Source organism: Myotis nattereri, assembly GCF_964212035.1.
Source record: "Myotis nattereri genome assembly, chromosome: 5".
Classification (NCBI taxonomy): domain Eukaryota; kingdom Metazoa; phylum Chordata; class Mammalia; order Chiroptera; family Vespertilionidae; genus Myotis; species Myotis nattereri.
Window position 1 is genome coordinate 48,207,562 of NC_138080.1, and position 16,644 is coordinate 48,224,205.

General features: G+C 38.2%; 1 protein-coding gene across 2 annotated transcripts in view; it reads right to left on the reverse strand.

Moving 5' to 3' along the window:
* Nucleotides 1-16,644, reverse strand: part of FSTL5 (follistatin like 5) — a 594,131-nt gene that overhangs the window by 35,690 nt on the left and 541,797 nt on the right. For both annotated transcript variants that reach the window (XM_081091744.1, XM_081091745.1), the window contains exon 15: nt 12,016-12,140. In XM_081091744.1, the coding sequence (XP_080947870.1) occupies nt 12,016-12,140 (125 nt within the window). The remainder of the gene's footprint in view (nt 1-12,015; nt 12,141-16,644) is intronic.

A 16,644-nucleotide genomic window follows, 5' to 3' on the forward strand; every position in this document is an offset into this window, starting at 1 on the left:
AATGTGCTGTCTCCTAAAGAGATTACTGGATCCTATCAAATGGATAGCCCTATGTTTTACTGAACACTTTGATGAGTTCGCATAAGGACCTCTGAGAGAAGATGCAAGAGCTATTTTACTTTGCATAATAAAACTCAAGAGTCAGATCTGCACTGTAGAGTGTTTCTAAATTATGTCATTAGTGATTCATTGATTTTCTCAGTAAAAAGATTGCTATAGTATCAATCTATTTGGAGGTTTTGTTAAATACTATGACTAGATGTCTAGTCATCATACCCGAACAAAACATTTTATAAAAAAAAAAAGTAATCTACATATTTTGAATATAGTTTTCTCTTTAAATCCAACCTCATTTCCCCATACAACAAAAATATTACATAACAAATGCAGGCTACTAATATGACTAAGTGATATTCTGTCAAAAGAGGTGCTGGTTTATTTGGTTCATACACATTGGACACAGGCTCTTTAATTGTTAACACAGGGGCAAGCAGGAAAGCAGACAGGATTCTCTAATTCAAGCAGTAATCAAGATACCAAGCTGAGCACAAACATACAATACTTGGCTTTAAGCACTCAGTGATTTTCTGTCTAAGTATTTTACACTCACTGTTGGGCTGCACAATATGGTAATGAAGGTTGAAACTACTGCTTAAAATAAAGACAAAACCAGTAAGCATAATGAAAAAGAAGAATGGCATTATAGATCAAAGCCTGATGGGTATGGTGTGTTTATTTCTTTTAGAAATAAGGTGAAGAAAGTTATCAAGTATTTATGTAGAAGAAGCTTTGCACAAATATAAGAATGCTGGAAGGTTTACCAAAACTGATTTGTATATGTATGTTTATACTCACTCATAAAAGTGTATATATATATATATATATATATATATATATATATATACAGTTTGCTTAATAAACTATTTATGAACGTTCTCTTTTTCAGATATAGCAGACCCTAGGTTGTGGGGAGGTAAGGATAGTAGGTGCTGACAATCTAGTTAATGTTTATGTGTAGGAGAGAGAGGGGATGAAGAAGCAAAGAAACAGGAGAAAGAGAAGGTCATAGTTTCAGAATTTATAAATATTTCAGATATTCACCGTTTGAGAGACTACAGATAGAAAGAGCTCTAACTTCTGGGATATTTGGAATTGTTTTGTTTGTTTGTTTATGTGAGTTTTTTTCTCTTTGTGAGAGTAATTAGCACATAAGTATGAAGGTAAGAAAAATATTGAACTTCACTGAATTGTGATTTTGTGAGATCTTCATCTAAGAACCATTTTTTGAAACAATTTTGATTGCTGCTTATTATCCTCAGACTACACTGCTTCTAAAAATGTATTGAATATTTGATATTTTCAATTTCTGACGTGCTAGGATTTCAATGTAACCAGACAATTTTAGTGCTGGAATTGTATCTCCATACACCTGGCCTGCCGATGCATCAAGTCACAAGTATAGAGTTGTTTTGATATATGGCTAGCCACATATATATATAATTTTGCTTTAACAGATTTGATAAAATATGAGGGAGTATGGTACACTTTACTTTCACTTTCACAGAATGTTTATTTTTCCTTTGGAGAAGCTTTAAGGAAACATATATCAAACCCAAACCCTTCTTAATCATTTCCTTGCTATAATTTATAGCAGAAAAGGAGTGCTATAGACTTCTCTTCAGGCTGCCAGAATGGTAACCACTACTTATTTCAGTTTTCCTCATCTCTGGCAGTGGAGCCATAGCCATTGGCTGTCAGGATTATGATAGATCTGAAACAGGATTAACCCTTAGCTCCTTACTGTCATATGTAACTGCAAGCACTCTTACATCCTAAACCTGTTCAACCGGGGGCACGTCATGAGATGGCAGGGTTCTTTGGAAAAACAATGATGCTGGGGCAAATAGAAGGCAGAAGGAAAAGGGGAAGACTAAATGAGAGATAGACTGATTCCAAAAAAGAAGCATAGGGACAGGTCTGCAGGAGCTGAGCAGGGCTGGTGAGGACCTGACATAGTGAACATCACTCATTCACAGGGTTGACAGGAGTTGGAGCAGATTTCATGACACCTAACACACACGTTCTTATATTATTCTCCTGTAGTTAGACAGGCATGCGCAGAGTAAGGACTGTAGGTCAGCTACGGAAGGTGACCAGGGTGGAAAGCCTGGGTACCTAGCAATGGGCGAAACTGGGAAAACAAGGGCCTCACTCCCAGGGTGACCTTTCCTCCCTTAGCATGTCGCCCCATGTGGTAGGAACAAGGGGGCCAGAGAAACAGCCTCATGCCACTCGCATGAAGCCCTCGCACAACCACTCCCTGTAGCATTAAGCCCTCAGGATAATGAGCTGCTGACCCGCATCAAATACTCTTAGGAACAGAGCCTCAGGTCTGTCGGCCACAGAGACAGAATTTTGGTCAAACTGGAGTTAACATCTAGGCCTCAGCTGTGTTTCAGCTTCCCACCCAGAAAAGCAGCCCAACCAGGCAGAACAATGCCAGGTCTGACATCAGGACCAGATGCAGTCACTACTGAAGCCCTGTCCTGGCACGGAACGGTCCGTGGGGTCTGGAACCCTGAGGAGACACACCGGGGAAGCTGATGCTCCCTATTGAGACTCTCCCGTGGGCCTCCCCTAAAATCCCGCCCTTAGAATGAAAGACTTGGCACTCCTCTCTTCTCTCTCTCTCTCTCTCTCTCTCTCTCTCTCTCTTCCTCTCTCTCTCTCCCCCTCCCTCCCTCCCTTCCTTTCTCCCTCCCTCCCTCTCCTATAACCATTAAGTTTAAGAAACTGTATAATCAACCAATCAACCCATACAGAAAAATGACAATAATAAAGATATCAGTTTTCTAACTGCTCCATTTTTTCTCTCAAGAAATAGAAACATTTTAAAGGTGGATCTCTAGAGAAATATAACTGAAAGAAACAAGAGGAGGAGTTTGAAATTCTAGGCAACATAATCAAATGGTGGCGTTGGGGGTGACTTAAAGGGGAAGCTAGCCTTTCAAAGCACCTAAAATAGCATCACCTCAGCTGGCATCTTCCCTTTCTATGTATAGGACTAGTCCTGGAGTGGTATGTGAATAAGAAGTAATTTCCTTCTTGTATTTACTATAAGTATCCTCTGTGGCAATTGACATCCACATGCTTGAACTAGATGGGATTACCTTGGCCTCTAGTCCAAGCACTCTAACTTGAGAGAGGACAAGAGCTAGAGGACGCATGATTTGCAGATGTTTCAAGTGTCAGGATATAAATACATCTTTGCTCATTAAGTGGTACCTAATTTAAATTGCATTGACTACATGATTTAGTCAATGAAAATGTTAAACAATTCCTTACTTATAGCTCTAAGTAGCCCAAATGTTAGCTGTGTCTTAGGTGAAAATATCTTGCTGCTATTCTATTCTCTACCTTCCAACTATTGTTATGCTTGACAATCAAAAGCTTTAAGAAAGACTTCTGCTAATTCTTGCATTTGTTGTAGCTTACATTTTCTGGCCTTCTTGGAATCGTGCATTAGCTGTATCCAATTTCCCATCTCTGCCTTCCCACCCTGGCTTTCATTTTTGTCCCCCACTAACCAAAAAGAAATCATTCTTTGGAAGAATTATAAAAACCATTTCAAGGGTGGTCCCATGCAAACATTTCGTCACTCATTGCTTGGATATCTGCCATCTCATTAGCTTCTCTTATTTTCTCAGTTATTCTCAATCCTCTAATCTTTACCCAGAACTAAAATCAAACAAACAAAAGAAACCCATGATAACATGATAAATTCCTGCAAACCAATTGTTTTTCATTCCTTATATACAAACTCTAGTAACACTTGCAGAAAAAGTTGTAATCTATACACGTCATGATGAGAAATTGACATTCAAATTTTTCTTTTCAGAATGGTACCAAACATATAACAATCAATTATGCAAGTGTCCATTCTTCTTTTTTCATGCAAATTAAAAAATTTTACGCATCCAAAGACAATACACAGAATGGAAGAGAACAGTCGCAAGTCATGTATCTGACAAGGTTTTTTTTTTTGTTTGTTTGTTTTTTTGCCCTCCCATACTAGAGTATCTCAATGAGTAAGGGAAAGGAAGAATCAGACCTGTGTGTGTGTGTGTGTGTGTGTGTGTGTGTGTGTGTGTGTGTGTGTGTGTTTTAAGCTTTACCTTATTTTTATTTATTTTTAAATTAAATCTTTATTGTTCAGATTATTACAGTTGTTCCTCTTTTTCCCCGCATAGCTCCCCTCCACCCAGTTCCCACCCCACCCTCTGCCCTTACCTCCCCTCCCCGACTGTCCCCCTCCCCCACTGTCCTCATCCATAGCTGTATGATTTTTGTCCAGTCTCTTCCCGCACCCCCTACACTCCTTTCCCCCCCCAAGAATAGTCAGCCCTTTCCTTTCTATTCCCCTGATTCTATTATATTCACCAGTTTATTCTGTTCATCAGATTATTTATTCACTTGATTCTTAGATTCACTTGTTGATAGATGTGTATTTGTTGTTCATAATTTGTATCTTTACCTTTTTCTTCTCCTTCCTCTTCTTAAAGGATACCTTTCAGCATTTCATTAATACTGGTTTGGTGGTGATGAACTCCTTTAGCTTTTTCTTATCTGTGAAGCTCTTTATCTGACCTTCAATTCTGAATGATAGCTTTGTTGGGTAAAGTAATCTTGGTTGTAGGTTCTTGCTATTCATCACTTTGATTATTTCTTGCCATTCCCTTCTGGCCTGCAAAGTTTCTGTTGAGAAATCAGCTGACAGTAGTATGGGTACTCCCTTGTAGGTAACTGACTGTTTTTCTCTTGCTGCTTTTAAGATTCTCTCTTTGTCTTTTGCTCTTGGCATTTTAATTATGATGTGTCTTGGTGTGGTCCTCTTTGGATTCCTTTTGTTTGGGGTTCTCTGTGCTTCCTGGACTTGTAAGTCTATTTCTTTCACCAGGTAGGGGAAGTTTTCTGTCATTATTTCTTCAAATAGGTTTTCAATATCTTGCTCTCTCTCTTCTTCTGGCACCCCCATAATTCGGATGTTAGTACGCTTGAAGTTGTCCCAGAGGCTCCTTACACTATCTTCATATTTTTGGATTCTTTTTTCATTTTGCTTTTCCGGTTGGATGTTTTTTGCTTCTTCGTATTTCAAATCTTTGACGTGATTCTTGCGATCCTCTAGTCTGCTGTTGGAACTCTGTATAATATTCTTTATTTCAGTCAGTGTATGCTTAATTTCTAGTTGGTCCTTTTTCATAACCTCCAAGGTCTCACTAAATTTATTGGCAGTCTCACTAGACTTATTGAGGGTCTTACTAAATTTATTGGCGGTTTCTAGAAAATTCTTGAAAAACCTTAAAAGTATGGTTTTGAACTCTATATCCAGTAGTTGGCTTTCCTCCATTTATGTCATTTGTGACCTGTTTCTTTGTCTCTGCATTTTTTATGCTTCCCTGTGTTGATAGAGTGGCTTTCTGTGCAAGGTGTCCTATAGGGCCCAGTGGCTCAACCTCCCCAATTACCTGAGGTGGACACTCTTGGTGCACCCCTTTGTGGGCTTTGTGCACAGTCTTGTTGTAGTTAAGCCTTGATTGTTGTAGGTATCACTGGGAGGAATTTACCTCCAGGCCGATTGGCTGTGAGAATCAGCTGTGTCTGCAGTGGGAGAACTTCCATGCTGGAGACACCCTTCTGGAGCAAGGCTTGCTTCAGTGGGGCTTTGGTGCTCACTGAGTCTGCCCCCTGAGTGTGTCCCTTATGGATCTAAGGAGTTGTAATCTGGATGGTCCCACTCTGACCACTAGGTACACTGGCTCTTGGATCTCTAAGGAGCTGCTAATTTAGCCTCTGCCTGAGGCTACCCAGCAGGAGCCCAGCTGTGAAGCAATGCAAGCTGCTGTGGGGCCTTGGGCCTTCTTTTGGAAGTTCTGGGTTTCTCTGATCCAGCTGCAGTTTGTTAGGTAATTTTCAGATTGCAAAGGGCCAGGCCTTTCATATGCAAAAGCCTCTGCACACAGCTTGGGTGGGGCGGGGTTTCAGGGGATCAACAGGGCGGAGCAAACAGCTGTGGCTGCTCCTCAGTCCTGCCCTAAGAGGCCCGGCTTCTCAGTGTCCCTGTAATCACTGCAAGCACCTCTGAGAGAAAGCCGCCCTCGAGTTCCGACCGATGCTAGACAGTCCAGTTTCTCCCCGTATGAGTCTGGATCCCCAGAGACTCACTGTGAACCAGAGTTCAGAGGAGTCGGCAGCTTGAGACTCCCTCCAGGCTGAAAAAGACAAGCGTGTCTCCAGTTTCCAGCTCTCTCCACATGCACCTCCGTACCTCTGCACTTTACTTCCACACCGCACCTCCTCTGAGTCTCAGTGTGCTTTTCTCTTTCCTTCTAGTTGTAGAATTTCCACTCAGCCAGCCTTCCTGTGGTTCTGGATGATGTCTGTTTTGTCTTTTAGTTGTATTTTTGAAGTGGTTGTGCAAGGCAGCAATTTCCGGTGTTTACCTATGTCGCCATCTTGGTTTCTCTCACAAGTGTCCATTCTTTATGAATTTAATTGCTTTGAAATTTAACACAATGAGAGTAACACCATTTTTCTCAAAAAAATGTATTTTCTTTTTTTATTTTCCCTTTATTGATTAAGATATTACAAATGTGACCTTATCCCCCCAATGTCCTCTCATCTCCCCAATCCTGCCCTCACCCTCACCCCCTGTTGTCCACATCCATTGCTTAGGCTAATATGCATGTATAAAAGTCCTTTGGTTGATCTCTCCCTCTCATCCCCACCCTCCCCTACCTTCCCTTTGAGTTTTGAGCATCTGATCGATGCTTCTCTGTCTCCACATCTGTTTTTGTTCGTCGATTTATGTTGTTTATTATAATCCACAAATGAGTGAGAGCATGTGATATTTATCTTTCTCTGACTGACTTATTTCACTTAGCATAATGCTCTCCAGCTCCATCCATGCTGTTGCAAATGGTAGAAGTTCCTTCCTTTTTATAGCAGCATAGTGTTCCATTGTGTAGATGTGCCAAATGTATTTTCAAATTACTTTTTAATTTATGGTTAATTTAAAAAATTATAACAAAAACCACAAAATCCCCCATGCATTATCCATATCATAAAAAATTTAAGAGTACTAGAACTATAATATTATTCAAATACATCTATTTACTTGTAATGATACTATAATAATTTAGTTCTTTGGATAGAAATTATGAGTAGAACAATGAAATATTTTGCTTTATACCTGTAGAATACTTTTGATTGAAAAATAATGAATTATTTTAATTTTTATAATATTCAATAGACATAATTGGTTCTTCTGAAAATTATATATGTATATTCATTTTAAGTTTATCTTTAGTATTACCTATCTATATATTTTTATATAGAAAAAAATCCAAATTGAAATTCTTCATATATGAAATATATATTTCTCATATCATTGAAAAACACACTTCTTTTGCACTGGATAACCTCTTTAACTTTAGAATTATGATTCATGATTTATGAATTACTTATTGAATTTTAAGGTTTTTAAAGAAAATTCCCTATTAACAGCAAATCTGAAAAATGAATATCTAGTTAATATACATTGCCAGTTAACTGAATTGTGCAATGAATTACTAATGTAAAAAATACATCATTTATTAAATATTCAATGGAATCATTTCTGTGAAAATAAACAAAACATAATAGATAAAATATTCTTAAAATATATACTTATAGTAACTTAAATAGGTATATTTTCAATAATCATCAGAAAATTGTTATTAACTAAATTTTAAGTAATTTAAATTTTCCCTAAATAATTGTGGAGGGAGGAATTAAGCAACTCATACACAGTGGAGGGGGTTGGTGGGTGGGTGTAAGGGAGATAAATGATGATGGGTAGAGCCTGACTTTGGATGGTAAACACACAACACAGTGTACAGATTATGTGCTGTAGAATTGTGCAGCTAAAACCTGTATAACTTTGCTAGCCAGTGTCACCCCAATACAATCAATAAAAAGCAAAAAAAAAAATCTACTATAGAGTTTTAATAACCTTTAAAAATAAACTTGGTCAATAAGCATTTATTCTGTCCCTTTCAGAAGCTCAGCAAGTAGCTGGAACTACTGGGGAGACAGGCTAATAATGCAACCTCTCTCACCTGCCAGGGAATTTAGTTAATCATATTCACAAGTGGGGCTCACAAATGGTTGCATGCTGCTCTGGAGTTTTTCTGCATTATCGCCTGGACAAACGTTCATATTTAAGAACTAAGAACTCAGGGACAGACTTTTGGTCCAGTAACCAGAACACTACAGTGCTAAAGACCATTTTGATTTAGATCAAACACAGTGTAGCATTGGTGTGTCTGATTAATCCCCAGCCTAGGGCTCAGGTAGTCTTTTAACTTCTATGGAGAAGGAAGGTACAAATAAAACAAAAATGGGGTATTTTCACTAATAAGTTCTTACTCTAGAGCATTGGTTCTCAACCTTCCTAATGCCACGGCCCTTTAATACAGTTCCTCATGTTGTGGTGACCCCCAATTTCATCGTTACGAATTGAACATAATTAAAGCATAGTGATTAATCACAAAAACAATATGTAATTATATATTGTGTTTTCTGATGGTCTTAGGCAACCCCTGTGAAAGGGTTGTTCGACCCCCAAAGGGGTCGCGACCCACAGGTTGAGAACCACTGCTCTAGCGTATGAAATAGGAATAATTACATGTGACCTAAACTGTGGCACTCAGGGAATGGGATTGAATTAAGGTGAGGAGTTGAATGAGTGGATGGCACCAGGCCCTTATCAAATATTTCTTAAATTGTAATATTAGTTTCCTGAAATTCAAATTCCTCAGGCCATTCAAAAGGGACCTAAATTAGGTTCTCAAGGGTTTTTAAAGTGCTGAGAATTTCAAACTGTCTTGTGAAGACTGATTAGTGGTTTTTTTTGTGTGTGTTTTTTTAACTACCAGTTTATCTTTTAATATAGGTTTATAAAGACATTTTGGTTCTCTTAAATTCCTCAAGTCTTGATATATTTGACAGACTGGATTAAAGAAGTTTGAGAATTATAGACACCAATAAATGAAAAAAACAGAGGAAAAAATAACGATAGGAAACCAAACAGGGGAAAATAGAGACTTTTAGCAAAATTGTAACTAATCTCAGGGGACTCCCTGCATCAGTGTAGATTATGAGTAGTCCGGACAAACGATTATAGGCAACTTAATATTCAAACGTGTTTTATGCCGACCCTTGGAAAAAATGGAAGTAAGCTGGCAAATGCCACAAGAGCCCATGGCAAATGGTGTTGCTTGACATGCAGGCTCAGATCTGCCTGCCACAAGATGTAAGTTCTTATTCCTGCTCTTCGCTGCCCCACACAATGCATGTGCTCCTGTGGCGGAGCTCGCTGCATGCTTGATATTGTGTTACACACTGAGAAATGCAGTCAGGAGTGTAAGATATATAGCTCTTCCCTCGATACTATATATTCTGGTTTAGGAAACAGTACAGCACTTTCTTCCTTCTTTATCTCCATTCCTATGAGAAACATGAATTAAGTGCCTACAGGTTTTTAGGCACTAAGGATATAAAATCCTGACACTTGTCCAGGAGCTTTTCAGACACAGGAGATATAAATTATTCGAAATGAGGGTGTAGCCATCTGAGGGGGGAAAAAACAGATTGATGTGCAGAGAGGTCACAGGAAGAAAAGTAGCATTAATTAAAAACATATTCTGAGTCAGACCTTCTGATTGACCTGGAAATATATGCGAGGTATAACAGTGAGAAAATCACCTCAAATGCTGAAAAACACAATTCATAACAAGGTAAATTACAGTAACAAACATATAAACACATGTGAAATTTCGTTAGAAAAACATGGATGGTACGTGAAATTGGTAGGAGAAAGGACCATATCATATCTATCCCTCAGGTTTTCCTAAGGTGGAACAAATCCTCATTATGTTAAAAAATACTTTACATATTTAATAGTTTATTTCTGTAAATGAATGCTACTTTTTACACTTACTCTTCACTTTAGTAACAGGAGTAATTACTTTGAAGTGCAATAGGAAATTTGATCATTCACTTTCATTAAAATGGGATCTATATGCAGGTAGGATTGCTATAATTTAATTTAGTATTCTTACAAGTATTGGCAAAACACTCACACATTTCACTATACATCCCTAAAAGGGGGGAAAAAGACATTTACAAATACACTCAGGCATACTTTTGGGTGTTTCTCATAATATATAGAAATAACTAAAATGTAATTTTGCCTTATATGTATTCACATTATATGGATGTTCTTCTAATTATTATTAGCTCCAAATCCCAGAAGGTCATAATCATGTTGACCCTAAACAGATGTCGTGTTCTGAAAGTAAATCAACTATACATACAAACACAGAATTGCACATAACACTTACTGCATCCAAAGTTAAACTCCTACCTTGGAAGTTTTTTGTTTTTTGTTTTATCATAATGACACGAGTTACTTATTGTAAGGTAAAAGAAATACCTAAAACTATACATTCTTGACCCTATTTGTTTCATAACCACAGAGTTTTTGCCCTAAATAAGTGTATTAACAATGCATTTTTAAAAAACCCAAAGCTGATAATATTATATTAAACAGAGTAATGGGAAATAGGATAATGGGGTAAATAAAAGCAAGTGTTACATATTAAATTATTGATACACTACATGGTAGTAGGAATAAAAACATATATATTTTTAGGTAACATCTCAAGTGGTACCATTTTCAGTTCATATGCTGATTTCTTTAGTTTCTGAATTATTATAGTGTTTGCAGCCAGACCTTACAAATTATCATTACTTAATGCAAATAATATACTTTTCAGTTCTACTTATTTTCCATATAAGCATGTAATAATTGTGATAGTACTTATGTTTTTAATCACTTTATTGCTAAGCATATACTAGGCAATCTGAAAATAATGGTCAACTGCTTGAGAAATATACTTAAATTCTTACATACTTCGCTGCACCAAAACCAGTTTATATATAATGTCTTGACTGTGAGCCACAATTCTGCTTCATTAATTCACCTTTTAATTTTGCAACTTGAATTTTTCATTCTTTCAGAATTCTTACAACTTGAACTTTTAGATGAGATCATTTTCAATTGGATATAAGGGAAGCACATATACACTGCAATCAAACACTGGCTCACATAACATAGCTGGAGCAGTTCCCCCTCGTGAGAATTCACTTGAGAAGCAGGTCAAAGATTACTTGGGTTCAGATTCAATAACATTGTTAAGCAATACTTTTAAAATTTTTCAATAAATTGTGAAGATACATAATCCTAGAAATTGTGACTTATCCAAAGTATCCCCCTTTTAAGCATTTAACTGATTTCCATGAAACTTTGGTGTGATTCACTAGAAATTGCTACCTTCTCACCTCTTTTTAAATACACAGAGATAGAACATGCCAACACCATGTTTTCTCAAAATGAAGAAGACCTCAAACATTTCATTTCAACTCAAATGTCAGTTTTTTGCAAAAACCTAATAAGACCCTACTTATTAGTACTGGCAAAAATATTAACTAAAAATTTGATTTAAAAATGCAACTTGCCCAGCCGGCATGGCTCAGTGGTTGAGCATAGACCTATGAACCAGGAGGTCATGGTTTGACTCCTGGTCAGGGCACATGCCCGAGTTGCGGGCTGGATCCCCAGTGTGGGGTGTGCAGGAGGCAGCCGATCAGTGATTCTCTCTCATCATTGATGTTTCTGTCTTTCTCTCACTCTCCCTTCCTCTCTGAAATCAATAATGAAAAAAAGCAACTCTGTCTTTATAAATTCATTTCTGTATTGGGCTTAGGAAGAAATATATGGCAGAAAATTCATCACTAATGTTGATAAATAAAAATTCATCAAGCACATGAGACAAAACTAAATCCTGTGCACTTTTGTGTGTCTTGTTTGTGTAACTGAAATGTGTTAGGGTCTCTTGTGGCTTTAGCACTTACCTCATGTGGGTGATGAGGAGTGTGGTAGTGGGAATGAAAAAGTCGTCCACTCGGTCAAACTGCTTCCCCACGGGCTGGGTGTGGATGGTGTGGTGAGGCACATTCCCACTGGCCAAGGTTATTACCTACACAGAACACACCCTGCTTAGATCTTGGCAATGCATTCCCTTAATAGCATTAGCTTTCTGTGTATTTAGACAAGAAAAGAATCTCTGGCAGACTCTTTATTGCCACACTCTTTATTATTAAGCAAATTGGAATTCTATAATTGCTTATTTTCAAAGTAGAAACTTCAGTTTTTACAAAGAAAAAAAACAATTATTTGTCTTGAACAGTTCCTGCTTAAAATATAAGATGAATATATTAAACAATGACTGTATTATAAAAAATTAACTTTGCTATAATGAGAATAATAAAAGCAAGCATACATATGTAAATAAGATGTTAGCTTTCTTCCTTTTAAAAAAAAATAACTTTGTTGAGCTCTAATTGATGAACAAAAAACTGGCCCTCCCATGGAACAGAGGGGGGAGCATGGCACTGAAAACTCCAAAATAAATCATATCAAATATTTTAGATCTTAGAAATCCCAGAACAGATAAAATCTTACTTTAAAACTGTTTCCTCTTATATATAAATTTTAAATAACAGATTTAAGTAAGTTTTAATCAGAGCTTTCTTCTTTCCAACTATTCATTAATTGGTTTTTAAAACTTTGATAGTCCATTAAAGAAAAGATAACTACATTTAAAGTTTATTACTCATTAGAGGCCTGGTGCATGACATTCGTGCACTCGGGCGGGGAGGCCCTCAGCCCATCCTGCACCCTTTCACAGTCCAGGAGCCCTCAAGGGATGTCCAACTGATGGCTTAGGCCCATTACTCCTGGGGAGCAGGCCTAAGCCAGAAGTCGGACATCCTTAGTGTTGGCACGGAGGCAGGAGAGGTTCCCGCCACCACCGCTGTGTTGCCAGGCATGAGCCAAGCTACTGCGTTGAGCGAGACTGGATAGAAACCGGCTCTCCAACATCCCCCGAGGGGTTCCAGATTGTGAGAGGGTGCAGGGCAGGCCGAGGGATTCCACTGGTGCACAATAGAGGTCAGAGAGGGACACGGGAGGTTGGCCAGCCAGGGAGGGACTGCGGGAGGGCTCCAGGGTGTGTCCAGCCCATCTTGCTCGTCCCGATCAGCCGGACCCCAGCAGCAGCTAACCTACTGGTTGGAGTGTCTGCCCCCTGGTAGTCAATGTACATCATAGTGACTGGTCGACCGGTTGACTGTCTGCCCCCTGGTGGTCAGTGCATGTCATAGCGAGCGGTTGAGTGGCCTTAATATCATTAGCATATTACACTTTGATTAGTTGAACAGCCAACTGGATGACCAGACACTTAGCATATTAGGCTTTTATTATATAGAATATTCTATTATTCATCAAATTCTATTAGGGTTTTTTTTTCCAGTTTCTCATACCTCCACATGTTTTGTTGGTGTTGTTTTTTATTGTCTCTGCTGCACTACTAGTGTTCTGTTAGCTTTTTAAAGTATCTTCCTGCCTCCCCCCTTTTTCATATGGTCCCCAAATTAAGCTTCCTAAAGTATTGACTGACTCTCTCCTTCCAAACTGAGTCTCTTCCTTTAGTTTTTATGACAGGAGTAAATAGCATTTTTATTTTTAGGGGCCTTTTATTCCAAAAGGTTAATTTTCTTTCAAGTGAGTATATATTCATTGTGTTCCACTGAAAACTGCCATTTTCAGTAAAAATGTATAAATTATTATAAGTTAGGATGGCTCAGTTATGTTACAGTTAAAAAAACAACAACATAACAGGAAACAGACCTTTAAGTCTTAGTGGTTTAGAGAATAAAGATTTTGTTCCACACATGTTATGTTCCCTGAGGAATCTGGCAGGATATCTACTGTTTTCTCTCTGTGTTCCACACTGCAGGAGCAGCTGGCTACCTCAAACGTTTCCATCCACAGCAGCTCTCATTTGCCAGGACCAGTCATATGGCTCCACTTAACCAAAAGGAGCTCAGCATGTGCCCAAAGGAGAGAGAACCAAAGTGTTGATAACAACCTTAAAGACACTAGACCTGTTTTGTTTTTTCATTTGTTTTTTAATATATTTTTTATTATTGATTTCAGAAAGGAAAGGAGAGGTAGAAAGAGACAGAAACATCAATGATGAGAGAGAATTATTGATCGACTGCCTCCTGCATGCCCCAAGTAGGGGGTCTAGCCCACAAGGGCATGTGCCCTCACTGGGAATGGGATCGTGACTTCCTGGTTCATAAGTCAACGCTCAGCCACTGAGCAACACCAGCAAGGCTATATCTGTGTGTGTGTGTGTGTGTGTGTGTGTGTGTGTGTTTTAATGACTATCAGTGAGAAAGTTGGCACTGGGATTGTAGCCATTCATAATAATGTCTGCAAGACTTTAATAAAGGTGAACAGAGTAATAGAGAAGAACTCCCCAATTTTTTTCTCGTTTGATTATATAGTGTATAACTCAAAATGCATGTACTTGTATTTGAAATTAATAATACTTAGACTGAAGCAATAATAATATTTACTGAGAGCTTGCTGTATGTCAATACGTGTTCTAAGTAGTTTCCAGGCATCAAGAATTTAATATTCATACAATACTAAAATATGGGTAATGCATCCCAACCTTCCCAAAACTACTGATGCAAAAATATTTCATGCCACCGAAGGCATATTAACTGAGCATCACGTATGTGCTTGGCATAGTCCTGGCTGTAAAAAACACAAGGCCACTTCCCTAGCTCCCCGCTATCTGGACTTTGTTCCCTGATGGCTCTGGGTCCTTCTCACTGCTGGAATTGAGCAGGGCGTGATGGATGGCCAAATTCGGGACTGAGACGACTAAATGCGAGGATGCACAGATTGATCTGATGCACATTAATCAATATGCCCCATTTTTCAGCAACCCTGGCTCATTCCTAATGGCATCCTGCCATTGGTCTCTCTACGTGTGATGCCTTCCACAGACCCAGAGCCTCCACCTCCCAATGTCACCCCATCTGGCCGTGGCCTACTTTCTGACCAATAGCAATTCTAAGGACTTAATTCCAAGTTGTTTCTTGGAGATTTCTTCTCCAATTGTTTTGCATTTGAAAATATATTACAGAGAAATTATAAAACTGTGCAGATGACAGACTCACGATTTTTAGGACAGCATTTCTTAAATTTTTACCAGGCATGATGTCTTAAAAAAATAACTCTGATAAATCTTTGAGAATTCACTTAAGAACACTAACTGGAAAAATCATTGTCTTACATACCTAAAATTACAGTACATAGTTTTTTATTTAATAATTGCAAATATCACAGAAATAATATATTTTGCTTTCATAATGGGCAAAGATCTATAGATTTACTAATAACCAAAAGGCAAACAAAGAAGAAGGGGTGTAAGCAGGGCTTTCTGGTCCTTAATAAAATGTTTTTGCTCCTTCAAGGACCAGTGGGTACCATTGAAAGATACACTGTATTAAGGCAAACAAGTTGCCTACTAGCTTTTACATCCTAGCATCAATCTCTCTTTCCAGCCTAACCTTTTAACATGTGGCATAGATACTCTAGCAAAAGTGAGAGCGTGCTCATGTTTTTGATCTGGTGAATTCCATTTCTCCAAAGGAAAAGTGTCCCCATTTTCAAACAAATCTTAGAACCCATTTTCTTTGGGGATGTTTCCTGATAAACCTGTTCTGTTGGGAGACAATTATCTATGAATATTTGACATTTTTGCAGAGTCAGGTCTTTCTGAGCAAAGGGCCATGGCAAAATTTGTTAAAGGATGATGTCAGCAAAAGTGCCTGGGATGCTAGAGATGGTGTTTTTGCTCCTGAGATATTTAGAGACTTAAGGCATTTGAGCCAATTCTTGACATCCCAGGGTACTGACTTGCCCCTCCATCCCAGGACAAGATTTGTATATATTTCTGAGTAATAATCTCTGTCTCTCACAGGAGAGGATGGGCTGAGGGCAGCAGCGTAAAAAAATGTAGAGACATGTATCTTCAGAGTCCTTTTCTGTAGTACAACTGTGCTGCACTTGCAGGGTAACATTGGTCTTCCCCACATCACCCGATGGGGGTTGGGGCTGGAGAATGGCTGCTAACATGCTCCCTGGGTAAGAAATGGTCCATTCTCTGATCTACAGACCCTGCATTTTCTTTCTTTCTATCTATCTTTCTATCTATCTATCTATCTATCTATCTATCTATCTATCTATCTATCATCTCTCTCTCTCTCTCTCTATCATTCTCTCTCTCTCTCTCTCTCCCTCTCTCTCTCTCTCTATCATCTACCATCTATCTATCATCTATCACCCACCATCTAAATACATACAGATGTGTGTACACACACAAACTTTATGTAAATAAATTTTCTTGTATATACTATTTTAAGAATATTTCTCACCTCCTAAATTTTATTTCACATTTTCAAGTGTGCCAGAAAACATTTTAAAAATTCACTAAATCTTATTAGCATAATTCCCTCTCTTTTTTTTTTTATTCAGAGAAAGAGAATCCATTTTGAGAAGGCTGGATAATGTGTGGAAAGTGATTAAACACTTATAAAAAGACTTTTCCCCGTTTTCTG